Here is a 19,136-nt window from a genome sequence, read left to right on the forward strand (position 1 = left end):
GTCTCATCTCTATCTGTATAGAAATTAGGACATTAGAGTATGGATGGGTGGACAGCTAGATGGGAAAAAACTGCCTGGATGGTTAGAGGAAAAGAAGGTTATCAGAAGTAGTCAACACAGATCGACCAAGGGGACATCATGCTTGACCAACCTGACAGCCTTCTATGATGGCGTGACTGGCTGGGGAGATGAAGGGAGAGCAGGGGGTGTTGTTTACCTTGGCTTCAGCAAGGCTTTTGACACTGTCCCCCATAACATCCTCACAAGTGAGCTTAGGAAGAAAGTGTGGGTTAGATGAGAGGACAGTGAGGTGGGCTGAGAACTGGCTCAACAACAGAACTCAGAGGGTCATGATCAATGGAGCAGAGTCTGGATGGAGGCCTGTCACTACTAGCGGTGTTCCCCAGGGGTCTGGTGCTGGGTCCAGTCCCGTTCAACATATTCATCAATGACCTGGATGATGGCACAGAGTGTCCCCTCAGCAAGTTCGCTGACGATCCCAAGCTGGGAGGAGTGGCTGATACACCAGAGGCTGTGCTGCCATCCAGCGAGACCTGGACAGGCTGGAAAGCTGGGCCAAGTATATCCAGGGTTGCATGAAAATGACTGTGGCCAGCAGTTTGAGGGAGGTTTAACCTCATAGAATTCAACAAGAGCAAGTGCAAGGTCCTGCCCCTGGGGAGGAACAACCCCATGCACCAGTACAGGCTGGGGGCTGAAGTACTGGAAAGCGGCTCTGCTGAGAAGGGCCTGGGAGTGCTGCTGGACAACAAGCTGACCATGAGCCAGCAATGTGCCCTTGTGGGCAAGGAGGCCAACAGTATCCTGGGATGCATTAAAAGGAGTGTGGGCAGCAGGGCAAGGGAGGTTATCCTCCCCCTCTGCTCTGCCCTAGTGAGGCCACACCTGCAGGGCTCCAGTCCCGAGTTTAAGAAGGACAGGGAACTGCTGGAGCAAGCCCAGTGCAGAGCTGCCAAGGTGATCAATGACTGGAGAATGTCCCTTGTGAGGAAAGGCTGAGAGACCTGGGCTTGTTCAGCCTGGAGAAGAGAAGGCTGAGGGGGGATCTCATCAGTGCCTATAAATACCTGAAGGGTGGGTGTCAGGAGGATGGGGCTGGGCTCTTTTCAGCGGTGCCCAACACCAGGCCAAGGGGCCACGGGCACAAGCTGGAACACGGGAAGTCCCACCTGAACATGAGGACAAACCCCTTCCCTGTGCGGGTGCCAGAGCAGGGGCACAGGCTGCCCAGAGAGGCTGTGGGGTCCCTTCCCTGGAGACATTCACACCCCGCCTGGACGCGGCCCTGTGCCCCTGCTCTGGGTGTGCCTGCTCAAGCAGGGGGTGGGACAGGATGATCTCCAGAGGCCCCTTCCAACCCCTGCCAGTCTGTGATTCTGTTAGGCTCAGAAGTGGTTGTTAATGGGTCATTATCTACGTGATGACCAGTAACAGGTGAGGCATCACAGAGGTCAAGTTTGCAGGTAACACCAAACTGGGAGGAATGGCCAATACACACAAGGGCAGGTCTGCCATCCAGAGGGACCTGGATGGGCTGGATGAATAGGCCAGCAGGACCCGTATGAAACCGAAAAAGCACAAATGCAGAGTCCCACACCTGGGAAAGAAGCAGCTTTGGCAATGACACAGACTGAGGAGCAGTTCAGCAGAAATGGCCCTGGAGGTCTTGGTAGATAGCAAGCTGGATTAGAGCCAGAGGGACAGGGACTTTTGCAAGAGTAGAGGGTATCTCCTTCCCTCTTGCACGCTTGTCAATAAAGACCCCATCAAACCATTTCTCATCAGCTGGATGTCAAACTGTAGTGTGACACAGAAAGATTGTTTCACTTGGCCTGTCTGTAACACCACGTGTGGATCATCATTCTGATGAAGTTCAGCTTGCAAAGGTAAATGATTTAATTTCCAAGTCAAATCATGTGATTTGCATGCTCAGAGAGGGACACTGACATTCACAGAATTTAAAAGGTTTTCTCTTTTACAGTCACTCTGTCAACCTGGCATTTAGGAAAGGGAAAACCCAAAATACTGCAGCTGAACAGCAGCTAGCACTTAGTACTTTTGTAAAAACCACAAGAACCTCTAGACAGGCTGACCTGGAGGACTTTGAGCTATCGATAGTCCCATGCAAGACAACGACTGAAGTAGTGAGGATGGGTAACCTTATCACAATATAAAAAAGCACCTCTTGAAGAACAATACTTAAAGACAAGTCTTCACCCTCCTAAGAGACAAGCCATTGCCTAACATTGCCATCCTGAACTTAAACTTATGAATGCAGAATTTCAGTTCCCTGGGATCCAGCACAAATCACCAGTGGGAAGGACACCACTGACTGACTCAGCCACCATTCATGATGTTGGCACAACTGCCTACCCATGCACCCGTCCACATGTTCCAGGCCTCCGCTGGGTACCTTTCTGCTGTTTAGATAGGATGGTGGATTCACCACATCAGCAACAGCAACTGCTGGTTTTAACAGGCTCAGCTTGAGGGCTTGTCCTTCCCATCACAGGCTCCCAGCCCAGGGCATGCTCCAGTGGCCAACATCGCAAGCCCAGTCAGTGAGCACCTCAAGGCACATGGGAGGTTTGAGACAACGAGCGCTTTGGCAGCACTTCAGTTCCGATCAATGATACTGCTAAAGCAGCTGGAAGGAAAAAAATAAAAAGACCAAACAAAAAACCCCACACTTTTCAACCAGCACATTCTGAGTATGCAATATTCTACCTGAAAAATGATGTCTCCATCCTTCTGTAAGAACATACTTGGATGAGGTAGGGGAGCTTTGGGAAGGACTGCATCTGCACAGGGGACTCTCTCAGACAATTTAGGGATGAAAAGCCAGCTAAGAGCAATTGAAGACAGATGTAGGTACAAACTTGGCTCAGGAAAACAGAGAGATGCAGATTGACAGAAGCTGGAAAGATACTCTGGGAGAACTCTGACCCTAAACACACCCTGCTCTTGCACTCCTCCCTGAAGCCTGCTACCAGCCACAAAGAGGTGAGACTGCTCCCTGCACTCCTGCCCCACCACGCAAGCCGTGCACTGCACTCCACAAGTGGGGGTCAGGCTCCTTTGCAGCAGGAGGAACTCAACACAGCGAGAGGGGGCATGCCACCGCAGGCAGTGAGCATGCTGATTTGCCTTGGGGAAGATAACCAAGCAGATTACAACTTCTAAACCCTCTAAATTACTCACTGCTATCTCAAGTCATCTCAGGCCACTAACATCAAGCTATCTGATTAACAGTAGCAATCAAGTTAACAGGAGGTATGTGCAGTAAACTGACTAAATAGCCATGCAGCAGCACAGGTATTTACATGAGCTCCCAGCAGCCACAGAACCGAAGGGTAGCACACACTCCCTCGTACAGGCTCGGCTCTCCTCTCCTGTGCTGAAACTCCATAGTAGAAAGGCAGCACCCCACTACCATGGCCACGCGAAGACAATATGCGAGAAAGCGCCAGACTTTGCAGCTGGCAGTGACTTAATGACATGCTGAAGTCTTGAGCAAGCAATCCAAGCAGGGAGTTGGATAGTTTCTCTTTGAAAGCTGGGAACTGAAGTGAGCACATCCCACCAATATAAAATTCTGGTTTGGATTTGTCAATAAACAAACTGATTGGATTAGCAACCACAGTTTTCATTCTCTGCAACAGAAACTTCCAATTAGAGGCACTACTTCAAAAAGGAAAAGACAAAAGCTGTTTTTTCCTCATTAAGACCCACTAGGACTCTTCAGGACACGACCAAAATCACAGCAGGAGCCCTTTGCCTCCTTCCACCACCTGCTACACTACCCTGTGTCCTGCAAATGCCTGAAGCAAAAAGATTGCCCTTACTCCATCTCTTGATTCCAAAAGCTCAGCTCAGCTCAAAAAGGAGGCAGCAGCTTCCTGCAAGAAGCCCTTCCTTAGAAATAAATATTTGCACATTAAACCAGGGAGTACTCAGATGGGACTATCCTTGGTTCCTAGAGCAAAGCTCCCCAGAGAGCAGCGGTCTCTGAGCAAAGCAGATCTTGCCACATGAAGCCCTTTCACGACCCACCTCCCAAGGTGGGAGGTAACACAGAGCAGACAGAGGAAGGTCTGAGCTAAGGTGGATTCACAGAGAATGGAGCTGCCCACCAAGGGCCGAGCTCAAGCATCCTTCAGCATTTGCTGTGGTTAGCAAGGTCACACCAGTCACTCAGAGCAAAGCTGCGGTGGCACTCACGCTCATGTGCACAAGCACCGCACCAGAACAAGTCACCCCACGCTGCCCAGGCCATCGTGGAGGGGAGGAGAAGCATCCCCTTCTCCGCAGACAGGTACCCGTACTTCGTCACACAAACGACACTCCCGACTACGGAGCTCCACCAGCTACAGCCAGACAACTATCACTTAATAGGCAAATTAGTTGTATGGTGTAAATCTCAAGTTCCTGCACGTGACAAAATACCAGACCACCTGTAAGGATGCTCTATTTGACCTTCAAGGAACTTTTTCTCTCAGCATCCAAGCCAACATGTAGCACAGCTTGCAAGAAATGTGGTCTCAGTCCTAATAAAGAAATTACTTTTAAAGAAGACTATAAGCTATGTATCCATTTCCTGAAACTACATAAGCATTTTTAGTTCCTTACACCATCCACACAAGTGATTCACAGCAGGTTATCTCCGCACGGCTGCCTGATTCCTATTTACAACCTGGTAAGTACACACGCAAGTTCTGCGTACTCCTTTCAGGACAGCATGCTTAATTTGCAGTGAAATATACTTAAGTTTTAAATGAAGTATCCTCTGCAGAACAGAGCACCATTGCAGCAGCTCATGGCGGGGAGTTCAGGAGAACCACAGCAGGTTTGCTGTGGCTGCCAGTGAGCGGCCAGGTCAGGTCACAGGACGCTTTTGGCTCCCTGGTGTGCTCATGGCACACGCTGCACAGGGATTTGGTGCCTTTTCAGTAAAGTTGGTCACCCAGGACACACGACGTTCACTAGACATACCTGCTTCTTCTGCATGGGAGGCGACACTGGTGCAGCATGACCTAGTGTGGCCAGTTTCCAGCACGTGCAGAGCATCTGCCCAGCAATTCCCTGCCTGCCTCCCCCAGGACATGCTGCCACTCCAACAGCAGCCACAGTCACACACACGCAACGAGAGCAGTTACGTCTGTAATAAGGCTTCTTTCTCACAGGGGCCCCATATGATGTTTGCGGGGACTGTATGACATCATCACGGTCACACTTAAGACTCTGGCCTAAAGCAGCTATAAACAACATTGAAAGAATTGCAAGAAAAAGCATTTCTAAAGGGCTAATAATTAGCAAGCTCATCTGCAGCCACCTGAGCTGGTATATGAGTAAGATGCTGACAGATACTCTCTGCTCTCAAGGGACACCTGAAGATTAGTATTAGCTGGACATTGAGTCACAACATTTCTGAAAGGTCCTCAGGCAAATGACTGTGCTTCAATGAGAGCAAAGAGAGAATGGCTATTCCAAGTTCAAAAACTTTAAAAAAAAAAAAGTGCAAAGCAGACCTTGGATGGGAAGGGACCTCCTGCATCATGAACTACAGCTGGCAGGCTGTCACTTCCCACAATTAGCAAGCTTATGGAAAGAGACACACTGCAAAATGACTGAGTTTCCCTTTTCCACCTGTGTTACCCAGCACATTTACTAGAAAGCTATTCCAGAGTTTCACTCCTCTTGTGGCTAGAGGTCTTCTAACTTCCAGTTTAAATTCATTAACAGCAAGTTTAGGTGCACTCATTTCTGTGGCAACACTGTCCTTTATTTCTAAGGATTCTGCTCCTTCTCTAACATTTACTGCGACATTTCTACAGACAGCAATAACTTCTCCTTTCCACCTCCATTACACACGACCAGACGAGCCAAGCTCTTTCGGTCTCCTACCATAAGATACCACCTTCACAGCCCTTTCACATGTACCACACATTCCCTTTGCTCCCTCCTCCTCCAGAAATTACGCCAGTGTCACAACAGACATCCTGAATCAACGTTTTTTTCCAGTAAGCTTTACCCCACACATGCCCAAGACATGTTGCAGAGGCTGCCCTCGGGGCGGGGGCCACGAGATGCTCTGCAGGAGGAACAGGCCCCGGAGCTCGCTGCCTCACCTGGAATGCCGTCTGGCTGTTGTAGTTGCGAATCTCTTTGCTTGCACCGCGGAAGAGGAGAACCCGAGCGCAGCTCTCCTGTGAAAGCAAGCAAGGGGGAAAGGGAAGAGACCAATTAGGACTGCAGACTGGTGACAACGAAGGAGCAAACCACATGGTTTCATTGCACTCAGAAAGCCTCCTTTGGCTAAAGCAAGGGAGGATACTCAGCCCCTGAGAACTGACCACCCCCAACCCCAAGCTGATCAAGACCACCCACCTGTGTGCAGCTCTGGGCACCGGCACCATGGCTATGCCCAAATGTCAGCCCAAGAGCACAGCTACGGGCACAGCAGCCACCACACATTCCCAGGTATTGCTGTTTCCCTAACCCTTTTATTCTTGTTTTGAATGCTCTGTGCTTCTAAGTTATGGTAATTTAACATGTTTATGAGCCCCTGTACTCTTTAATGCCGCTCTACCCACCCACCCCAGTGGGCGGGCACCTGGGTTCAAGAGTCCTTGACATACAGAACGCACCTACCACCTAACAAGCCCCAAATCAGCCCCCATGTGCCACTGTCTACTGCAAAACATAATGGTTCCATTTTTAAAGCATGGACACCTCAGAAACTGAGAATTCCCATTATAATAAAAAAGCACATAATACAATGCATAAAAATCTCTAGGAAGGAACAAAACCTATAGGAGAAATCCTTAGCTACTGACCTCTACATCTCAGAAAGAGAACAGCAGGTGTGTAAGATCAGAGAGGGCACTTCCGCTACCCTCAATTTCACCTGACCTGAGGTTAGTGACCACACAGTAAATAAAACAAATAGTGCCCTATGTTGCCTGGGCAGTCTTCTTCAAAATTCAGAGATTATCAATAAGAATTTAGGGCCATTTGTGAGAAAGGCAGGACCCCAGTCCACATGCCTTCCCCAGAGCAGGGTAAAAGCCACATGACATGCCCAACAAGGCCTGCTGGGGGCATGTGCCTGCCTCAAATTAAATGTGAGCACCTGGGCCAAATTAGCACTCTCCACCCAGGCAAACTGCTCTCTCCCAGCCAGTAGTGGGGGCTTGCTGTGAAGCAGGAATAGGAACCAGAGGAAAAATTACAGAATTTTAGGCAGTAAATGAGCAAAAACATCTTGGGAATGGGAACATGTTAAACCATGGACCCTTCCCTCTGGCCACCTGCCTCTTGAGAAATCCAAAATCAGGCTGGTGCTACAAACAGAAACAGCCTCATCCCAGGTCAGAGCATGGATACAACTCAGAAGAACCTTTCTGGGTCTGGGAAGAGTAATAGCAATGAGAAGGTGCCCCAGCCCAATGCTGTGGTCTCTCTTTCTCAGGCAGACTGGTGCCCCATCTACACTTTCTTGTTCTCATGCCCCAAATCACGGAGATGTACCTGGTTATAGAGAGCACAAATATGAAGAGCGGTGTTTCCTGAGGCATTCTGTGCAGTCATATCAGCTCCATAGAAGAGAAGATGCTCCAGGTGCTGAACGTGGCCATAGCGACATGCCTGCTCAGAATGCAAAAACAGAAAAAAGAAACAGAAAAAGAAAATCAGGGAGCAGCAGGAAGATGATAAATCCTGTAACATCCTCTGCTGGATTCATCCATGCTGGAAAAGTGGAATCAGGCTGGACCTGTAACCTGAGAAGTCCCATTAACGTGCACACAGAAACACTGCTGCTCCTTACAGCAACACACACCTGAATACTTATTGGACAAATTACCTCTAGATCAATTGCAAGTTTTGGATCACTGGTGTCAGGGCCTCCTCCAGACCATTTGCTCTCTCAGTATCATTATCTGGTGACAAGAAGCCCTGAAGCACAAGCAGGCAAAGAGGAGGACAGTGGCCCCACATCTCTAGTTAACTGGTGTAGTATTTTCATCTACGTTTGGTCCATCCTGGGACCAGCGGTCCTCAAAGATCTGCCAAGGCAATGTAGGGTGGAGGCAGGAAGGAAGACAGTCAAATCCAGTAAATCAAGATCACAAACACATATTTCTTGTTCTTTTCATTCTAACCCTTAGCTGTGCCAATACTTGTCCACCTTGCATGGGGCTGAGAGCTGGGTGCTTCAGGAGGCCACGGGCCCAAAGACAACCTGCCCTCCTGATGGTCTGAGACAAGGGGACTCTAGGCAGAGCCCGTACATCCTCCCTTCTCCCAGAGGGTCTCGGTCTGGAAGCACAAAGCCAGCTCAGGTCCCCTAACCCCCTAGCCCATGTCTTCTCTACCCCAAATCCACTTTTCAATGTGTAAAACAGGGACAGATACAACTGTGGTTTGGAACCAGGATGTCTCAGGCATTGGTCCGAGATCCCAAAGCACTATCTTATGAGCCAGTCATAATCTGGGGAGGATTCTAGATGCTACTGATCAAGGTCAGAAGAAAACAGCCTGAGCATTGGCCTGGAATGCGAGCCAGAGCTAGCACACCACATGCAAGTCCTGCACACAGGACCCTGGCCCGCTGTGCTGGCCACCGCTGCTGAGCAGTGCCTCCGCTGCCTGCAGCACCCAAGGCGATGGGACAACCCCTGCCATCAGCAGCAGGACATTGGTTACCCCAGCCAGATCCCATCCTGCCGTCCATCCCACCTGGTGGATCTCCTGCCAGCCGTTCTCGTCCACGCAGCCGAGCCGGGCATAGTCGTGCAGCAGGAGCTCGCAGCAGTAGGGATCCCCCCCAACCATGGCACTGTGGTACAGGGGCGTCAGCCCCCGGCTGTCCTTGTAGTCTGGAGAGGCACCCAGGTCCAGCAGCGTCTGTAAGAGAAGCACCTGCCTCGCTCTGCGGCTTCGGGTGGATGCCCAGGAGGAAAAGCAGCCCTGCAGAGGGTCCGGGGATGCTCTGGCCATGCCAGCAGGCAGTGCTCACCCCACATTCCCCCCAGGGCTCACGTTATCAGTGCCACGCTTTTGTAATGGGCTGTGCTCCCTGACAGCAATGCAAGAGATGCTTTGGCCCCGGGGTGGGCACAACCCTGCCGGCAGCCTGGATGGGGTGAGAGGAGGAGCTGGTGCTGGGGTGCAGGGCAGAGGGGAGGGAGAGCCCCCCACGGCAGCTCCCCCCAACTCACCAGTAGCGCTGTGTGGTTGCGGCACCGGACGGCCTTGTGAAGAGCTGTCATTCCCTCACGCGTCCGGAAATCCAGGTGTGCTCCCCCGTTACGCAGTGCCTTGATCATCTCGGCGCTAAGCTCCAGCTGAGCGGCCGCCGTCAGGGGACACTCTGCAGAGTCCCGGGAGAGACACGGGTGAGAACGACAGGGGCGCCCACCCCCTCAACAGGCACTGCGGCACCACCAGCCTCTCGCTCGGGCATCTCCTGCCTGGCTGCAGCAACGCAGGGTGCTCCCCACTCCCGCAGAGGTTGCTGCACCAAACCCCACGTTCGCTCCCAGCGCTGCTGAGACATCGGCGGTTTTCCCAAACACCATGCGTGCACAGTCTGAGCGGGTTAGAGCCTGTCCATCGGTTTCTGTTGGGTGCAGATGGGAGCCCCGAGAGGAGAGGGGAAAGGAAAGTGCTGGCAGTTCAACAAATGGCAGAAAAGCCGTTGCTGGCCGTGCTGCCTCTGCAGCCGGCGCTGCAGGAAAGCACTCATCTGGACACACCATTTATACAAACAGGAGAAGGGGGTGAAAATCGGTATCCTCATTCAGTTTCTCCCTGCAGCAAGGCATGGAGAAGGGGCTGTTGTTTTGGGGGGACAGCTATGTATCCCAGCACCACCACCACCATCCACAGAGCTGTCCAGAGCTCCTCCGCACACGGCTGTCCTGCAGCTGGTCCTCACTGCCTCCCGTCACCAGCAGCAGGCTCCAAACGTGAAATGCTCACCCCAAAGAGGAGGAAGGTCCCTCCAGCTGTGTGACCCACCCCGTCGCCTCTGAGGATGCTGGCTTTGTCGCACAGTGGAGCCTGCACAAACTCACCAGCTGGTTCAGTCCCAGCTCCAACCAGGACCAGTCCTGACTCCCAGGACTACCCAGCGCATAGGATTTGCTTCACTTAGGGATATAATTTGAGCAGGCAACAGAAGAACCATGGAAATCCCCTTCAACAGCCCTCCCTCACCAAGTGCACCCCCACCGGCCCCCAGCCACCCTCTGCTTTCGTTTTGCAGGTCAGAGAAGGAGCCCTGAGAGCACCTGTGGCTCTCTGCTGGTGCGTGCAGCTCCAAAATGTAAAGTGCCTCTGTGCCAGGCAGGCAGAGCCTCTTCCAACAGGAACTGCTACACCCTTCCCTCAAAGGCCGGATTTCAGCATCCGACTGTCAGCTGAAGGCTACCTTGACAGGTATAGCTTGCCCACCCGCACCTGCGGGGCCCCACCATAGTCCTCACATGCACAAGCGCGGAGGACCTCTCCTTGGGCAGGGGCCGCAGCGCCAACACACGATGGGGGTTTCTGTCCCACCCTGACGGTGTCAGGGAGATCTGAGCTGCAAAAGGACCGCGCTCGCCTATCCACAGGCTGATTTGAGAGCACAAAGGAAGAAAAATACCCTTTGATATAAAATGAGTAAAGTCTCCTTAGGAGACAGAACATTTTTCTGAACATTTTCATTGTAATTAAATAAATTTGTTTTCTTCGGAGTGCAATATTACAAAAAAAAAGGTACACTTTCATTCTCAAACAAATCCCTAGGTCTTTCCATCCAAATCCCCATACCACAAATGGAGTGAAATAAGACGTCATCAGCTAGAAATAGTTGTGTATTTTTTAGAAAGGTAGCTAATTTGCACACAAATTAAAATCTCTCTGTTTAGTAGAAATAATTATTTAAGTGAGAATAATAAAATGGTTTGAGATACAAATAAAAAAGAATACCAATATTAATTGTAGAGCATTGCTGTTAACCAAATTTTAAAATGAGCTAGGTAGAGGTCAGACAAGGTTTTGTGGCTCTGCTAAAATTATCCGGGTTTTGTGCTACAAGACACTAATATAAAAAATGAAGGTTATGAAGACTGTTGTCAAGAGGATTAAAGATGAGTTCACCAATAAGAGGAATCACCAGTAAATGAGAAAGTTACAGCTGGGTCTTCTAAGTACCTGTTCTCAGCTCAAAACTGTCAATCATTTTTAACAACAATCTGGAAGAAAATAGAAAGTAATCTCTACGAAATTTCATACACACAGACACTATGTTGTTATATATGGCAAAGTCAATGGTACAATGAATAAAATGGCTTCATGCGTTCGTTGCCAATGTCAAACCTCGGCAGAGGACAGCTGCAATGCTTCATAGCTAGAAAATAAGGGATGCATTTTGAGCATGAAGGTAATTACCATTGTAACAACATATGTATTGCATGGGAACGTAACGGTGCCCACACAACTAGCAATATCACCCCAGAAAAAGCAGTGGAAGTGTTTCCTTAGCTCAGCAATAGTTGTGAAAACACAGGTTTGGTGGGGGTTTATTGGTAACGATCTGCAACCCCTCTCGCACCGGGTGCGGCCACCAGGAGAGCGCAGAGCCAGATGCAGCACAAGGAACCGTGGAAAACGCCACCACTTGTCACACCTAACAGAGGGATGTGCTGTGACATGGTGCCAGGGGAGGCTCTCGGAAGGCCTCGGAGGGGTCTGCAGAGACATCGCTGTGGTTTCTGCGGTTCAGAACAGCTGGGCAACCGCAGTGGAAGCACAGCCTGCTCTTCCACTGCAGCAGGCTGGAGATGGGAAGTCCTGACCCACACACCCACCACACACCAAGGGAGATGAAGAGCAGGTGACCGTGGGTTAGCTCCTGGGGCAGGAGATCCTTCCTCCTCCCCTCCACCAACACCAAAATCACCTGCTATGCAGCTCCCCAGCTCTCATACCCCAGTTTTTTTGTTAGGGCCACCTGCAGCTAAAGGCAAAGGGAAGCTAGAGAGGAGACCTTAGTGAAGTTATGGCCTTTCAAGGACCATCACTTGTCTTCTGTGCCAAATACCATTGCTTTAATTTCTGTTATCACCGATTTTCAGTTACTGCTTTTTCACCATAATGTCTATAAAATCTTTTCCTTATTTATGGTTAATTTTAATTATTTTGAAATAACGTATTTATCCCTTGCAGTGTGATAAGAACTCAGTCTGCTACAAGCTTCAGGTCGTGCATATGAACTGAAGTATCCTCATCAGTCCCTGCTGCATGCGTCTAATTCCATTTTCACATGCAGTTAAATAACCAGTCTTTTTTCAATATCTCAGTTTAAATGAGACAAACTCTTCAAAGAGGCAGAAGACACATAAAACAAGGCTGCAAATATTTCTTTAGTCTCAGTTATTAACATGCCAAATTCAATTGCAAAATCTATCACGTTACCTTGAATCCTGAAGACTGAGAAAGGTCCAAATAGGACATTTCAAGATGCACTGAATGAACCGCAGCTAGCAACTTGTTCACTAAATCTAACCTAACCACTATCTAATCTAGGATTTTAGTGATTGCACTCTGCTAATTCTTGGACACGTGCGTATCCAAATATATGCTTGAAGTAATTAACTAGTAAGTGCACAAGATCTGTTGCAGCCAGCGAGAACCAGCAAGACAACACATTGCACGTTGCACAGTGTAAGCAACTGATGAATGGAGGCAAGAAGGAGCTGCAGGTTGGCCTCTGCCTGAGGGCTATCGGGCAGCCGAGCTCCACAGGGTGGGTCTCACCGGTGCGCCCTCTGACACTGCACTGCTCTGATGGGAAGAGCCTGCATGGCAAAGCCAGCACCCAGCTGTACATGGTGGCTGCTCCAGGGCACCTGATCCCTGACGGGGTTGAGATTAAATTATGCACTCAAAATCTGCAGAATCTGCAAATCAGGGCCAGCAGACAAGAGCTGTACTTGAGAGCACCAGTTGTGCTCAGAGGACCAGAGCCTGGGGAAGGAGCAGGTGACATGGTCTGGGTCTAAAAAGCTGCAAGTGGGACTGTTCCGTTAATCAATGGGTTGTAGGGAAGCAGAGGTGGGGACTGGAACAGCTTCTCAGAGGATTTCTTTGTGCAAAGGGCACCCTTGCCATCCAAAAAGCCTGACTGGTGAGAGCAGCAGAGGACTGGGGCACCACTGGGACAGGGCACTGCCAAGACAGCACTTGGCTCTGGCAGCTAGAGCACGAAGCAGGTCTGGGTCCTGGAGAACTCGCAGGAGTTAATTTCTGCTCCACTTAAAGGAGTAATTTCTCTATGTTTTTGTCTTGTAACTATGCTTAGGATGAAAAGCATTGCTAATGTTTTAATTGCAAACAAGGTATGCTGGCAATCCTCAGGCTGGTCACTTCTGTGAAAGCAATGAATCCAAGCAAGGCTGAGCTCCCAAACCCAGAACCAGACCAAGATCCCCCACTCCTGCCAACCGCAGCTGTCTCTACTCTGGATCAGGTGTTATCCACACACCCCCCAGAAGCCGGCAGCAAAGAGACAACTTGAAAGGACAGCCACCTTGTCACACAGCGTGGATGCTCCTCTACAGCCCGGCAGAAGAAACTAACTGCAGAGGCTCCTCACATTTGGGGGGGGTGTCACGAGAACTGGAATTCACGTGGCAAGGGAAGGTGAGAAACCCCAGAGAGAGCTCCAGCATGAGCTGGAACAACATGCCCACTCTGATACCAAAATTAAAAAAAAAAAATTTTAAAAAAATCTGTGTTACTCCAGGACTTAATTTATCATTTAGGAAAAGGGAGGATCTCTGTTCAAGTTGAGATGATGAGACGACAACAGGCTTGATATGAAAGTTTTTGTACAAGCTGCTGAAGAGGAGGGTTACAGTGTTCCTATACAGACCTATAGTACACATTAACAGAAAGTATCTGTCTATGACAAATACCACCTGTAAGTTAGTGTTTTTCAGCTGTAGGTGAGGACATTACAAGAGGACATTTCATCTCCAATTTCAGCTGGATGAAAACATACCGTTTTTCATTAATCTCCACTTGCACATTCAATTAAAAAAGATGCGACCAGTTTGCTTTAAAAGAAAAGGTTGAAAGCAACTTCTCTAAACTGAGAAGGACGATAACTTCACAAACCACAAGCCATTCAAGTCTCATCCAGTGTTTCCCCCATCTAACCAGAACTGCTGGCTGAACCAAAGTGTAACTTTTAGCTACTTAAATCTAAAGCAACAGAAAACATATCATGTATGAAGGAGAGTTAGTCAGGTTGCTAATGAAGTAACTGCATGTACCTTGAGTGCACGATGCCACAGCTAGCAGAGAGTCTGGGTACAGTGCAGCCAAAGCAGGAGAGGAGCAAGCTCCCTGCACCTGGGAAAGAGGGTTTTTTCCTAACAGTAAACAGAAGGTTGAGAAAGCACTGTCATGCTCAGCAAGTATCACTCCCCAGTCACTTACTCCTGCTGCTGTTTGTCCTCACATCGTGCTGGGGCCCAGTCTGTATTGCTGCACACAGTCAAGAATACTTCTTGTAAATGCAATTATTTCCTCTCATTCTCCCGCTGTTCCCCAGTTGCCATCCTGTGTTAAATACTGAGGATTGCCTTTCTCTTTTCTGCATGCTAAACTATCACTCAGGCTTGGGTCTAATTTTAGAATAACAGTAACTTCTCAGGTGTTTTTTTACACACTGAAAACATACCTACAGGAAGCAACTGTGATATTTTTCTTTTAATCTCTTTCAAAGACTGTTAATCTTTCCTAGAATATCTTCCCAGCAATCCCGCAGCACTGAAACGTGAATGATGGCAAATTGGGCTGCGTTGGTTTAAATGTGGCTCTTCTCTGCCTTCTCACCCCAGCAGAGTCAGGGGAAGGGGAACACATGCTGCACTTCAGCTGCCTCAGTGCACCTTAAAACCACTCCCAAAAGCAGCTTAAATAAAGATACCAGGCTTCAGGCTGAGGAGGCTGGGATGACACCGTATCTTCCTGTTGGCTCTGCTGTGAGGATGGCAGCGCAAAGCACAGACTATTTTACAGTGCAGCCAGTGTTATTTGAGTCCATTAACCGGATTTAATGCTGCCGAAGAACATTTCTCCAAGTAGGGATGTCCAGCTCGCCCTGGGGAGCTCCCCACACGCACTGCCTGCGCACAGGGAACCGCTCTGTCCAGAATTCAGCACATGACAAGCATGCAAGACATGCAAGAATTCAGCACGTGACCCGGACAGACGAGGCATGAGGGACCCTGGTGTGACCAGGCTGCAAACCCCACCGTGTCTCCAGCAAACCTAGCACTGACATTAGAAATACAAACGAGCTGTGCTAACAGCAGAAGGGAAATGTTTCCCTCCCAGTGGGCACAACTTGGATGACAAGTCCCGGACTGTGGCTGCTGTGTGTCCTGGGAAAAGAAAGAACAGCACACACTGGAAAGAGAAACCAAAAGTAAGTGCAGGTTTTTGGTGGCCCAGATGAACTGGGCAGATGTGCATCACCCTTCCCATCTACAACACAGATACATCCTCTTCTGAACTGCTAGAATTTAAGCCTCAGGCAGGGTTATATGACTTCTCTCCTTTAAAAGAAATAGCTCATAAGCAAGGGAAGACCTAGGCTTTCTGGAAAACCTAGCAGGCTGCAGATAAGACTATTCATTTCCCTGTGTGAATAGGATCATGGATAATGACCCACGAAGAATTTCTGCAGGGACATTTTTTTCCCCAGGTCAAGAGGGGAAGAAGAAAAGGCTACAGAAACTGAGAAGAGGATGAATCATTTTTATCAGGGCTTTATACTGCAAAGTCTTTTGAGACGGTAATGTAAAAAGCTAAAGGGTTAAAATTGCAGCCTGAGCCATTATTGACCTAAACCCACATCCTGAGAAATACAAATGACACAATGAGCCAACTTGTGAAAGGAATTCAAGGTTCACAAGCTGAGAAACTTCAAGGACCAATAACAGAAAAAAACATTCTCCCACAAGGAAGACAGAGGGACGCCACAACCATGAAACAATGAAACCAGTGAGGGTCACAGGAACTGGGGAGAGGTAATTCTGGCAGGGGGAGATTGCGACCACTGACTCAACTGAGGGATGAAAGGACTACCCCACGCCCCACGCCTTTTGAGTACATGCAGTGAATTAAAATCACACTGTAGCTTTAAACTTATGCAAAGAAGATACAGACCAATGGAGGAAGAGGATGCTCAGTGAGGTCAGTGATTATGTATTAGGCAGGCATGGTGTGCTAACTTTCATGTATAAATGTCAAAAATGAACTCCAGTAGGTGTGCACATTAGGCGGAGAGATCCCCCATGCGTACAGCGCCGAACAAAGTAATGCCTGCTCTTTAACACACCCAGCATTAAGGAGTTTTATTCCTGGTTTTTGGTGACAGTAACGCTGCATTCACTGACTCAAAAACCAGCAGAGCAGTCACAAAATGCCTTCGGACTGGGATGAAGGGAACACTTGTGTAGCACAGGAGTGGATGAAGAAGAAAGCTTTAGCTGCTGAAGGGCTGAATTTCTAAAACCTCAAGGGTTTGGGTTCCTCCCCTCCACTTTTGCACAAGGCAGGAGAATAAATGGTGTTTGTAATTATCCAAGCTGCTGAAGACCTGACCACACAGAAAGGAGCATTTGGTGTCAGGGCCTATTTGCAATATGCCTGGTAGACTCATCCCTAGAGACAGAGTGGATAAAAGAGCATTGCTAATAGCAATGCTGCTTTGCCTAAAAGGAGAGTAGATTTACTACAGTGATTTTGTAAAGGATGGCTGAGAAATTAAGAATAGCACTTATGCACTGCAGCTTTTTCTATCTTGGCTGAATACCAAGCACTAGAAATACCATAATTTATTTATTCCTTCTCTTGAAATCTTAGTTGGACATCTGCCCACAGTTCCATCACTGTACTGATAAACCTGAAAGCTCCAGGTTAAAAATTCAGTACAGAAGTATTCCCAACCAAGGAAAGACTAAGTTTTTCAAACAATCTAGGAGAGAGAAAGCTTGACTTGGCAGCAAAGTGGCCTTTTCTCTCTCCATGCACAGAACCCTGCAGGTCCTTAAAGGAGATATAGAGTGGTATGCAAGAAGAGTCTAAGACTTTTTGGAAAAAGAGTATCTCCTTCCTGTATTTGTATCCTCTCTAGTTTCAGGTTTTACCAGTTTCCCACATCTGAGAGCCCTGGCTGATGGGCCAAGTGGGCATCTCCTGGCAAAGATGGAGAGGAGCACTGTTTCAGAACGACTTGGGATGAAGATATTCAAAAAGCCCCTGAGAAGCTGAGAGAGGTCAAAGCCAAAAACCAGAAACCACAAGATCTAAAAGATTTTGGATTCCTGGATATGGTGCAATGAGGGGTGGCTCCTGAATGGAGAACACTGATGGAAATTTGTGGCATCGTTGTCTTCAGAGAGTGGAAGGCCAGAGGAGGATTTATTACTGCTTTGGCTGTTATGCTCTAATATCACTATGGTCTAGAGGGATGGAGCAAAGGCACTGTTAGTTCAGTATTTACCACTGGCCACATCATCATCTGACCCATCATTCACAGAGGCAGAAAACCTCCTGCCCCACAGGCTTTGGAGGCAAACAGCCTCCCTGTGCTTTGCCAAGCCCTCCCAGGTGCCCTGGGGATGGGTTACGAGCTCTTTGCCTCTGCCTGCCAGGCAGCACAGCCTGCGCTTCTGTCCCTAAATGTCTGCTGGCATGCTTCTGCTGAGTTCAGTGGGGAAAAGATGGTTTCTGTGATTGCTGGCTGGCCAGGCAGCAGGGACATCAGAGCAATGATTATTACCCCCATTGCACGGTGCCTGTGCAGCCTTCCGCTGGCTCAGGGCTGTCCCCTGCACACAGGGAGTGCTCAGCAGCCTGGTCTTCAACAGCTCCCTGCTTCCCAGAGGAAGAAAAAAACACATTCACGGCATTACTCCTTATCTCGGAGACCAGGTCGCAACACCGCTGGCCCCCATGCCATGCAGCTTTGCCATGGGAAGCTTGGCCTCATCTGTAGACCTCCCTGGCCAGCTGGCGGGAACGTGGAGTCCCAGTGGATAATTCCCAGACACCTGTAGATTCACAGATGGGTTTGGAGGCAATAACCATATTTAAGGCTTCTGTGCTTCAACCGGAAGGCTTCCCCACAGCCTGCAAGTAAGCTTTAAGGGCAAATGTAATGAAAGAGGCAGCTCTTACAAACCCAGTCAGGTTCTGTCCAGAACCGTAGGCAACAGAAGCCAGTTCCTGAACTAGCTCATCCTTGGCATAATCGAAGTCCAAATCACCAAGGGTCTGCCCGATTCTGGAAGAGGATATTAAGTATTTACTTAATTCTCTGCTGTCTCTCTACACCCTTTCTCTGCTTCCACAGGGACTGGCAAGGAGATGGTGTCCTGCAACAAGACTTCACTGGCTTCATCCTCAGCAACTCCCTCCATTCCCAGGTTTCCTGTGTCCGGCAAGTCCCGGTGCCCTTCTCAGTTTGGGCAAGCCATCGGCCTCCTCCTTTGACTAACCCCGAGGACTGCACACGCTCATTTTAGCAGACCTCCTGCATTGCAGAGCGAGACTTGGTTAAGCCACTTGAATATAAAACTACAAGACAAAATATTCTTCCACCCATCACCCTTGCTAGCTAACATAAAGTCAGAGCAGGAAGGACACAGAACAATTCCCTCTTTACCATTCACCAAAATAAAACGCTATCCTGCACATATGTATATTTATTTTCTCCCAGGACAAGATTGTACAAAAAAGGATCACAACTGACACGCATCAATCATACGGCTTAACATACTCCCATAAAGGGCAGTATGAAAACTTGTAGTGGAAAACAAAAAATCTGAGAAAAATAATTTTCTTTCTCTCTGCCTGGTACCCTGAAGTCCAGAAAAAAGGGACTGGGCTCTTAACAACAGCAAAAAAAGCATAAAAAGCATTGGTAGGAAACAGTGAAAGGCCTCTAGTTAAAGGAGTTGGGCACTACAAAGATGCGGTACTTGTACACCACGTACTGCTGTTGCGTTTTAAACATTGAGCGTACCACTGTTGACTTCTTGTAATGA

The 19,136-nt window shown here is 48.9% G+C and overlaps 1 protein-coding gene across 11 annotated transcripts in view; it reads right to left on the bottom strand.

The window, feature by feature from the left end:
- Positions 1–19,136, bottom strand: part of SHANK3 (SH3 and multiple ankyrin repeat domains 3) — a 401,813-nt gene that overhangs the window by 288,650 nt on the left and 94,027 nt on the right. For all 11 annotated transcript variants that reach the window (XM_075081824.1, XM_075081828.1, XM_075081835.1 and 8 more), the window contains 4 exons: positions 9,243–9,394; positions 8,761–8,928; positions 7,552–7,668; positions 6,150–6,227 (listed from right to left, as the gene is read on the bottom strand). In XM_075081824.1, the coding sequence (XP_074937925.1) occupies positions 6,150–6,227; positions 7,552–7,668; positions 8,761–8,928; positions 9,243–9,394 (515 nt within the window). The remainder of the gene's footprint in view (positions 1–6,149; positions 6,228–7,551; positions 7,669–8,760; positions 8,929–9,242; positions 9,395–19,136) is intronic.

The sequence above is a fragment of the Phalacrocorax aristotelis genome, chromosome 1, assembly GCF_949628215.1.
Source record: "Phalacrocorax aristotelis chromosome 1, bGulAri2.1, whole genome shotgun sequence".
In the NCBI taxonomy this organism is placed as follows: Eukaryota; Metazoa; Chordata; class Aves; order Suliformes; family Phalacrocoracidae; genus Phalacrocorax; species Phalacrocorax aristotelis.